Source organism: Trichechus manatus, unplaced genomic scaffold (assembly GCF_000243295.1).
Source record: "Trichechus manatus latirostris isolate Lorelei unplaced genomic scaffold, TriManLat1.0 scaffold00046, whole genome shotgun sequence".
Taxonomy (NCBI): domain Eukaryota; kingdom Metazoa; phylum Chordata; class Mammalia; order Sirenia; family Trichechidae; genus Trichechus; species Trichechus manatus.
Genome location: NW_004443982.1, coordinates 5,972,947 through 5,984,157, shown reverse-complemented (window position 1 = coordinate 5,984,157; position 11,211 = coordinate 5,972,947). Strand labels below are relative to the sequence as shown.

The 11,211-nt window shown below is 40.4% G+C and overlaps 1 protein-coding gene across 1 annotated transcript in view; it reads left to right on the top strand.

Moving 5' to 3' along the window:
- The window catches only part of JADE3 (jade family PHD finger 3), a 101,701-nt gene that overhangs the window by 54,581 nt on the left and 35,909 nt on the right, over positions 1-11,211 (top strand). The window contains exon 4 of the mRNA XM_004376905.2: positions 9,774-9,964. Within this exon, the coding sequence (XP_004376962.2) occupies positions 9,774-9,964 (191 nt within the window). The remainder of the gene's footprint in view (positions 1-9,773; positions 9,965-11,211) is intronic.

Here is an 11,211-nt window from a genome sequence, read left to right as displayed (position 1 = left end):
GCAGTTTGCTTAATTTCCTTCCTAATTTATTGAAGAGTTCTGTATATTAATCTTTTGTATTTTGCCTCTGGTAATTCCAAGAAATTTCCCTCCTCTGGAAAATTTCTAGATTCTTTATTTTGAGAGCTTGTTGAAGCCATCATGGATTGCCTCTTTATGTGATTTGATATTGACTGTTGTCTCTGAACCATCAGTAAGTTATTATATTTATTTATTTTATATTTGCTTACTGTGTCCTAGCTTCTTGTTTTGTTTTGATATGTCCAAATAGGCTGCTCGTATGAGCTAGTTTGATTATTGGCACCTTTGAAGCTTTAATGTCCTGTCACCAGGTGGTTAAATCTGTTGCTAGGTGTGTGAGCTCAGGAGTCCGCCCGCTCCTGTATGGATTCAGCTCAGGTGCTCTAGTAGATAGTCACCAAGAGTGTTGTGTAGGCTCTCAGTTACAGTCCTAAACAGGCATGGGTGATTGGTATAGGCACAGGCATCTGGCTGCAGCAGAGGGACACACTCTGAGCAAGGCAGGGGGCTGACGGCTGCCCCCAAGTGTCCAGGAGGAAGGCGTGTCCTTATTCCCTAGAGCGTGTAGATGGGTGGGTTTTGCAGCCGGACTGTGAGCACCTACTGCTATTGGCTGTATGGAGTAGGGGGGCATCCCTTATTCATGGGCCCCTATCACAAGTGGCTAGGTGTTGTGGGTGGAGCTACCAGTCCTCAGGCCCCTGATGTGGGTAGGTGAGGACCCTGCTTAATGAGCAGAGCGGTGTCAAATGTCAAAAACTGCCACTTTACACCTGAAACAGTTAGAGTTCCGGTATATACCCTGTTGTACTGTGGTAATGAGGGCCTGCGCTGTTGAAATGGGCCCACACAAGTGTATGCAGGGGGAAAGGCACTCAAAGTCCATGGATCCCTTATGCCTGTGCCTAGGCAAAGGAAGTGTGCCTACCTTGGGTTCCCGGTTTAGGGGAGCTGGCAGTTTATTTTTTCCCGTTTGTTAATTAATTCACTTTCCAAGGCAGGGAGAATGGCTCTGGGCATGTGACGGATCCTACTTCCAGCCTAGGGAACTCGGCAATTGCTGAAGCCTGTCCGGGACCCAGTGCAGAGCAGGGAGCGGGGAGGTAAATGGGAGAGAGGTTTTTCCTCAAGGGGGGTGTCTGATCTGTGCAGGAGGCCGTATGCAAGTAGTTATCTTTTACTGGATCGAGGGCTGCTTCTCAGTGGTTCTGGGTGTCCACGTAGACTCTATGGTGCTGGGTCTTTCCTAGTGCAGAAAACACGCCTCCTGAGCACGGCTGCTTGCCTGCCTCACCGCTTTCCCCTGTGCTGATCAGGCCTGAAGGTCTCAGGCTCTCACCAGGTCAGGTGTGGCAACTCCTCGCTGCTTCTGAACCATCTCCCCCTCCCCCTCCCCCTCAGTCTGGTTCCTCAACTCTGCCTTTGATGTTCAGGGCTACCGGATTGCCATATATGATCGATTCACTTGTCTTTTCGGGTCTTAGTTGTAAGAGGGTCCACAAGAAGCATCTGACTACTCTGCCATCTTGGCCCCGCCCCCCATCAATATCTGTTAAATGATCAAGGCATAGAGATTAGAGTAGAATTTTGTGGAATAAGTGGGTAAAAGTCTTAAGAAAAAGGTAAAGGTTGCTCAGAGTTGAGAAATCAGTGAGAATTCTTCAAATGAAAAGTAAGGAGAGGAACTCTTACTTATTACTTTGTTCCAAAATTATGATGAAAACAAAATAAACTAATGCTGCTCCATTGGTTCATAGACAACAATTACTCACCTCCCAAATGATTTAAAAGAATGCTTAATGAATGTATAAAGTGACACGAATAGGTTTGCATTAAAACTATTGTTTTTCGTCTTTATTTGCTAAAGATACCTTAACCAAAAAAAAACAAAAACAAAACCCGTTGCTGATGTGATGGAGGGTAGAACTTCCCCATAGGGTTTCCAAGGTTGTAATCTTTACAGAAGCCGACTGCCACATCTTTCTCCCGCAGAGCTGCTGGTGGTTTTGAAACTCCAGCCTTTCAGTTAGCAGTCATAGATACCCTAGAAACCCGGAATTTAACACTGCTCCCAGATTCCACCAGGGTACATGCTGTTGGGCTGATCTTTTATCTGGTTTCTTTTTGTGGAAAACTAATTAAAGTCAATTAGGGTGACACGTCAGTGACTTGCCTGCTTTTACCAGTGCATAACAAAGAGACAGAAAAAAAAGACTTGAAGGGTGATAACGTGGCTCTTGTTTCCACTCCCTAAATTGCAGATGTGTTTTTCTACTGGATGAACAACTGAAATTTCAAAGCACTTACTTCAAGCGTAATTAAATGTCTTACACCAAGCAGCTGTATTAGAGATTTGATTAACATTATCTGTTCTTCGAATATGCTTGAAAAGGATTCTTCACTGATGTTTTTCATGGAGAATATATTCAGTCTTCCCTGTCTTTGAACCTTGATAAGACTTATAGCCTGTGTCCCCACCCTTTTGTTCTTGATTATTTGCTTTCTTGTGTTGTACATTAATTGGTTTATGTACACTAAATCCTGTGCGTCCAGCTAGCTTTTAAGACAAAGGCACACATAAAAGGAAAGAAGGGGGTGAGAGAGCAGACAAAAGAGAAGGGAAGGAAGATAAACAAGGGAAAAGAGGGGAGAAAAAGAAGAAAAGGATAAAATGTGCTCATTGAATATCTTTTATCTTCCATGCGTGGTGTTGTGTGCTTTACATAAAATATGCCAGTTAGTCCTTATAGGAACCCTGTAAAATAAGCATCTCTTTCTCCTTTGTGGGATAAGGAAACTGAAGCACAAAGAGGTCACCAACTAGATGACAGAGGCAAGATGAAACCCAGATCTGTCCCTTCATGCTCAATTCTCCTTCTAAAGGAAGTTGTCCTGCTTAAAGCCTTTCTCAGAAGACAGCTATGGGCATCCATGGTATAATATGATCAGGGCACAGTGATTGAATTTGATTTTGACATTTGAGTTATGGCATGTCCTGGTGTGAACAGATTAAGTAAGCAAAACAGATTATTTTTATTATTCAACCTAGGAAATAACTGAGAGACTGAGTTGGTTAGGTGCAGGAGACAAAACCAAAAATAATGAATTAAGAAAATCCCTGTCGTCTTAAAAGCCTGTGAGCGCCCTCTGAGATATTCCACTGGCCTCACCCTTTCGGGAACAAGGGAGAATGAAGAAAACAAGATACAAGGGAAAGATTAGTCCAAAGGACTAATGGACCACAACTACCACAGCCTCCACCAGACTGAGTCCAGCACAACTAGATGGTGCCTGGCTACCACCACTGGCTGCTCTGACAAGGATCACAACAGAGGGTCCCGGACAGAGCTGGAGAAAAATGTAGAACAAGATTCTAACTCAAAAAAAAAGACCAGACTTACTGGCCTGACAGAGACTGGAGAAACCCCGAGAGGATGGCCCCCGGACACCCTTTTAGCTCAGTAATGAAGTCACTCCCAAGGTTCACCCTTCAGCCAAAGATTAGACAGGCCCATAAAACAAAATGAGACTAATGGGGCACAACAGCCCAGGACAAGGAGAAGGCAGGAGGGGACAGGAAAGCTGGTAATAGGGAACCCAAGGTCGAGAAGGGAGAGTGTTGACATGTTGTGGGGTTGTTAACCAATGTCATAAAACAATATGTGTACTAACTGTTTAATGAGAAACTATTTGTTCTGAAAACCGTCTAAAGTACAATAAAAAAAAAATCCCTGTCAAGTCACAGAGTAGAATATAACCAACAAAGGACTTACATCTGGATTATATAAGTAAAACACAGATGACACAATAGAAAAATGATCAACAGAGTTAAACAGACACTTCACAAAAGAGGATATGCTACGTAGGATGGTTGTATAATGTGTCATCCAAACTGGTACCACTTTTAAGAGTGAAATTGAGCCCTATTCATAGTTATACCAGGATAACAGTAGTAAACCAGGACTGACCCAGGCAAACTAAGATGTATGGGTCACCATACCGAAGTGGCATCAAACATATGAGAAGATAGTTAACCTCATTGGTCATCAGGGAAATGCAAATTAAAACCGGAATGAGATACTTAAACCCACACCCATTGGAATGACTAAAATTAAAAAAGATTGACAATGTCAACTGTCAGTGAAGATATGGAGTACCTAGAACTCTCATACATTGCTGGGGAGTATAAATTGATGCAATCACTTTGGAAAATTCTTTGGGAGTGTTTACCAAAGTAAAAGATACATGTATGACCCAACAACTCTGCTCTCAAGTACATATAGAACAAAAATAGTACAAAAATGCACTAAAAGACAGTATAAAAATTTGCCTAGCAGCATTATTCAGAACAGCCTCAAAATGGAAGTAACCCAAATGTTTATCAATAGTAGAATGGATAAATAAGTTGTGGATAAATAAGATGACTATACTGCAATAAAAATGAATGAACCACTTCTATATAGAGCAAAGTGGATGTATACCACAACTATAGTGTTGAGTGGTAAGAAGCAGACAGAAAAGAGTAGATACTGTATGATTCCATTTTTATAAAGGTGAGACTAATCTATGATGTTCAAAGCCAGGTTACTAGTTACCTTTGGGAGCCCTGGTGGCGTAATGGTTAAGAGCTCAGCTGCTAACCAAAAGGTTGGCAGTTCAGATGCACCAGCCACTCCTTGGAAACCCTGTGGGGCAGTTCTGCTCTGTCCTATGAGGTCGCTATGAGTCAGAATCTACTCGATGGCACCTAACAACAGTTACCTTTAGGGAAAGGTTAATGACTGAGAAGAAGAAGGGGCCTCAGGGATGTTGGTCATGTCCTATTTCTTCATCTGGCTGGTGGTAATTTAAGTATGTTCACTTTGTGAAAAATCATTGAGCTCTGCTCTTAAAATTAGTGTAATTTTCTGTTTATATGCTATACTTCAGTAAACAGGTGTATTTATAAAGAAATAAAGACACAAAAAAAGAAAGAAAAAAGAAAATTTTCTGAAGCAAAATAGGGCCTTTATTGGCCACACACAAGCTAGAGTTATGAAGGAGCAAAAACAGTAGTAAACAGAGGGAGCCAGTCAGTAGAGAAAGTGGACTAAAGGGGATGGCCGGAAGAGGCAAAGGAGCCGTAAGATAAAAATGATAGGTTAATGGAAGAGATACAAAGAAAATAGTTAATACCTTGTGTTGCCTCTAATTTTGATGATTTTCTCTCTCCTGCTCCATTTCATGTGTATCTTTACAATTATCATCTTTTATCTTGAGGCCATATGAGTGGCTTTCACTTCTCTCAGACAGACAAGGCTAAAACACCCAATTATGCTTTCTTCCTGAGATTTCCTAAAAGTGCATTCTCTGCATTTTGGAATTCTTCATCAAAAGCTTTTTCTGTGATATAAATGACACCAAAATAAAGTAGGCCAAAAGCACAGTGAACATTGAATGCATTCCATAATGAGAATTAGATAATTTCCAAAATATATTACAAATAGAGAAATATCATCCTGGTTCAAACTTATGGTCTGTCCTGACTGGATAGATCATAAGTTGTACTAGAATAACAGATCTTATGCTATTTCATGTTGATTTTCTTTGAGCTATACCATGTGCAGTGTGCTGAGCACTGGGGTTTCAGAGGTGAATATTACATGATCTCTCCTCTTGAGGAACTCTTGGCCCCATGGGTTTTGTTCCTTTTCCTTATTACTGAATCTTCACTACCTGTAACAGTGCCTAGTATATAATACATGCTCAATTAATATTTGTTGAATAACTTATTGCATAGGTAATGTAGATACACAAAAAAAGCACCATTCAATGGAATGTTGTTGTTTGTTGCTATTGAGTTGATTCCGACTCATGGTGACCCCATGTTTGCGGAGTAGATCTGCTCCATAGGATTTTCAAGGCTGTGACCTTTTAGAAGCAGATTGCCAGGCCTGTCTTCCGAGGCACCTCTGGGTGGGTTTGAACCTCCAACCTTTCAGTTAGTAGTCCAGCGTTTAACCACTTGCGCCAGCCAGGGATCCATGCAATGGAATATAGTCACCTATACAGAAAAGCTTTGGTGATGAAGGGGAAGAAATAATTATTTCTCCACTAGAGGTGAGGAAAGGCTACGTAGAAAAAACTATCGGGTTGAGCCCTGAAGAGTTTTCTCCAGTTTATAGAGAAACAATGAAAGACATTCCAGGCAAAAAGAAAACCATGGGAAAAGTTATAGGTTGTGTATATGCATAATCTATTCACTCTTCTCTTTTTACAACCCAACCAACTACAAGTGGAAAAAAGTGGTGGCCCACAGTCCACGAAGTAAACGTCCCTCTGATCTCCTGAACCAGCTGGTCAATTTTATCTATACGAACAGTAAAGAATGATGAAGAATTATCTAGATGATACATGCTACTAGAAAAAGAGGGTATTGAGTTTTAAATACTCCAGGTGGCTAATCTTCCATGGTGGTTTTCAATCTGAGTCTCACAGAGTCTTAGGGTTTCTTAGAACTACCACAACATTATCCAATCCTGGGGTAAGGGAAGGAGGAAAAGTAAACATGGCTCCAGGCCTTCCACCCCTGATTAAACCAGAACAACTCTTCTTTGATCTGTTTTATGAACTAAGACTTAAGGTTTTACTTGGGGGAAAGGGAGGTAGTTATTCTGCTTTTAAAAAATAAACTTTTTAAACCACTCATCTCAGTAGTAATGTTTTTAATGTTTGTATTTGAGTTACTTGTCTTATTGCTTACAGACAGACTAATCAGTCAGCTAGAGAGATGTAAATACTGTAAAACTAAAGTGCTCACCTGTTTTTTACTCATCACCTAACCCACAAGGTTCTCAAAATGTGTTAGCATTTCATTTCTTAATGGACCTACAGAAGTAATTTTGGATATAGGTGTAAATTAATTTACCGGATCCTTGGGTGCTAGTGTTCCTTTACTCATAGCTGAAAGGAAGAGGGGTGGGGAGGTACAAGAGAGTTTATTCTGGCTTTTAGACTGGGTTTCCCCCTCTGTTCCATTGTCCTCTCTGCAATTCTCCTCTGTCTGTTAGTTTAATGTAGTGTAGTGTGTATATGTGGTGATCAAGGGGAGGGTACAGAGAATTACAGAGCCAGCTTGCACTGTAACTCACAGCTGCTTAAATTAATCTGTTCACTACCACAAGGAATTTTTTGAAAGTAGGTTCTACAAATAATGATGGTGTTAACCACATTACATGTTTTTTGATAGACTACAGATGATTGACACTAATCATTTAATGCTAAATAAGCTTCAGATCTTTTTTTTTTTAAGGTTTTCATTTATATATTTTAATTAGTTTCTATTGCAGTAAGGTTCCAATGGAAGGAAAACAGTTCTTCATTTTTGGTCTAAAACAAGCATACATTACAAGTTATATGACACACAAATGGTAAATGATGTGTTTACCATGTATATGTTTTGAAAATTATAGATGAATTATATAAACACAAAAATAATGAGGATATAAAATATTAACTATATATTATATGGGCTTACACACATAGATATATACCCACACACATATATATATATGTAGATAATTGGGATCATTCGATAACTTGCTTTTTTCCTTACACTTCTGGGTCATTAATGAAACTGAAAGGGTAAATGATTAGATATTCAGAGAGGCCCCTATTTCTCCTTGGAATGTAAACTTTGGATGAATTGGGTTATGGAGAGTAATACTTTTTTCACTAAACTCCAGACTCAGATATACGACTGCCAATTTGACATTTCCATTTGGATGTCCAATAGACATCTCAGACTTAAAATGTCTCAAACTGAACTACTGATCTTCTTTCCAAACCAGTTCCACCTGTAGTCTCCCACATTTAGCTGATGGAAAATTCATCCTTGTAACTCTTTGTCATTGCAGCTTTTTCAGGCCAAAAATCCTTAATCCCAAATCTGTGATTTTTCATTGTCTCATATCCCATATTCAGTACATCAGGAGATCTTCTTGGCCTTACTTTCAAAATATGTTCAGATTTCATATAGTAAGTCAAAGGGAGAACATCCCTTAATAAATAAGGACACAAGCCTGCCGCCCCCACTTCTGTCAGTATTTGGTCATCAGGCCTCTCCCACCTCCTCCTACTCTCCTCACCCCACTTTTCCCATACCTCCTACCCCACTCTAATTTAGGCAGCAGCATTCTACCACTCTTGTTTTCAGTTGTGAAAATTCAGTAAGGAGCACAATTTACAGAGCACGTTCATACACATTATCTTATTTAAAGCTTGAAGTAGTCAGCAGTCCTTTGGCAGCTGTTCCAGTTTACTATTGCTGTATAATAAATTGCCCCTAAACTTAGCAGCTTGAAGCAACCATATTATCATACTCAAGGATTCGATGAGTCAGGAATTCAGACAGGGCACAGTGGGGATGACTTGTCTCTGCTCCACAATATCTAGAGCCTCATCTGGGGCAACTCAGTGGCTGGGGGCTAGAATCATCCGAAGGCTCATTCACTAACGTTTCTGTCACCTGGGCTAGTTTGACCTGAAGACTCCACGTGACCTCTTCATATAGTTTGGCTTCTTCACAGTATGACAACCTCAGCTTCTTACAGACTGAAGGCTTTAGACTTCTTACAGGGCCCAGGCTCAGGGCTCCAAATGCACGTGTTCAGTGAACAAGGTGAAAGCTGCTTTATTCCCTTTTATGACCCAGCAATTCTCATAGCATCACTTCTGCCATATTCTTTGGTCAAAACAGTCACCAAAACTCCCATGAATCTGGAGGGGAAGTAAAGGTTACCACTTGATTCAAGAATGGCAAAGTCACATTGTAGATGAGCATGTGGAATTGGGAGATGTTGTGGCCAGATTTGGAAAATACCACTTGTCACAGAGGTTATAATTGTCCTTTGTTTCAGACATGAGTCATGGGGACTTGGAGAGAAGTGGTCAGCCCAGAGTGGCAAGACTAACAAGAGACACTTTTGGGAAACTACTCATAGAGATGATATTGCAAGGGGATGCTATTAAATTTTTAAGACATTTATTTCAAGTCTTTTAAAAATCTGTGGTGTTTTGGTATTATTTGTGCAGTTTCTGTGCTTTTTACAAATGATTCTAATCTGCTCATTAGGAAATGCAGCATAGTTTATACCTGCCAAATATTTTATTCACTGAGGGTTCACTGTATATGTGATGCTTTTTAGCTAATAAAACAGAATCTGACAGAAACTAAATAATTGCCCAAGATCACAGTGTAAGTGAAAGGCAGAAAAAACAGACCTATGTGAGTTAAAGCCTGTACTCTACCACCATCCAATATTGCCTTCATGGCAGGAAATCATGAGTTTGGCTGAAATATGTCTTTGGTATGGAATCTGGCTGTGCCTTTGAGCAGTATCAGCACCACCCCCGAGGTTTCCCTTTCTAAGTAAAGTTGGAGGTCATTACATCAAAAACACACTAACGTAACAAAATTTTTTTAGAATGAATGGCAGTTAGGGACCCAGGACACATGAGGGTGACTGAAGCAAATTGTTAGCATTCAGAGAATTCACAGCAGATGACAAAAACTCCTGAGTTTTTAGAACTGTTTGCATTCTAGAAAAGAATCTGCCATACCTACCAGAGGGGAGATCAGGGGATTCACCCAGAGTGGAAATGCAGAGCATCTAACTTCACTGTATGGCCTGAGTACCGTTAGGCGTATCCTGTCAGTGCCTGAAATCTGTCATTTGTTCATTCTTATCAATATCATTCTCTTTCTTTTCTAGGATTATAGCTGAGAAGGTAAAGGAGGTTCTGTTCATTCGGCCCCGGAAGTACATCCACTGCTCCGGCCCAGAGCCCACAGAGCCTGGCTACATCAACATCCTAGAGTTGGCAGCTTCTATGTGCCGCTATGACCTAGATGACATGGACATCTTCTGGCTCCAAGAACTGAATGAAGACCTTGCAGAAATGGGTAAGTATGTTTTCTCTTAAGTAAGTTGTGCCTTGACTCAACTCATGATTTCTTTTTTTTTTCTTAAGTTGTCAGGACTCTTTAACTTCTTTTCATCTTGTGGTTTCCTTTCTTTTCTGGCCTTTTAGTTTATTTTTTCCTCTATCTTATTTTAATTAGTCATTCTTCAGATGCATAAATATATTGAAATAGAACAATCACATTTAAATCTATTCTTTTCTCATTCATGGTGAACAGCACAGATCAGGGGTGGCAGGTAGGTTTCACAAGGCTGCTTCCTGAGTGGGAGTGTTCCTGGCTGATTGGACTTTTGGTTGAAAAGGATTCTGAGGCTGGTTCCTGGCTCAGCCCTGAAGAGCACTCTGATCAGTGAGCAGGGTAAAGGTAGAGGCACCTCTGCCAGGGGTTTACCATCTCCACCTGATGAACAGACACTCCAACTTCCACATTGGGCAGCACCACTGCAACTGAAAGGTTGCTGTGACTAGCACCCTTAATGGAGGACTTATAATTTTGCTGCCTGGAGGAAGAGTGGCAGGGGCCCATGGATTAAAGCCCTAGGGTAAAATATCCCCAAAGCAGTTCTTAGCTACCACCAGCAAGTTGTAGAGTTGTCAAACAATTCTCAAAAAAAAAAAAATAAGCAAACATAATAATTTTAAAGTACATGTATGCCAGCAATGCTAGAAGATGCTGGGCTTAAAGGAAACTCACTTTATGTTTACACACACCTCCTTTTAATCTGTCTTTATTCTGAGCAATGTTTAGGTCAAGTCTTCCTACAAAACTGTGGGTGGTTTTTAAGTCTCCATATGAGGTATCGTGAAGGATATATTTGATTTCATTTTTCTTTCAAGCATATTTTTTCACTATTAGTACAATAAAGACTAATAGTTTTTCTTTTTTTCCCTCCCTCCAATCTTTGTTTTCTTTCTTTCTTTTGAGTCTGGCATATGAATGCACGTGAATAAAAAAATAAAATTTTATTAAGTCCAGTTTCGCATGGCGATGTTAGTTACTCTGCCAGTGAACTCTGCTTATTCCTTGCTTTTTGATTTAAGAAATTCTTTGTACCATGTGTGTTCTCTTATTCTGCCCTCTACAGGGAGAAGGGGGTCAACTTATGGTGAGAAACACAAAGAGAAGAGAATAAAAGACTGATAGAGAAGGGAAATCGCAGTATGAGGGCATAATCAAGTGGATTGATGGCTCCATGTTACGTTGTGTTTATGAGTAGCATCTGTATA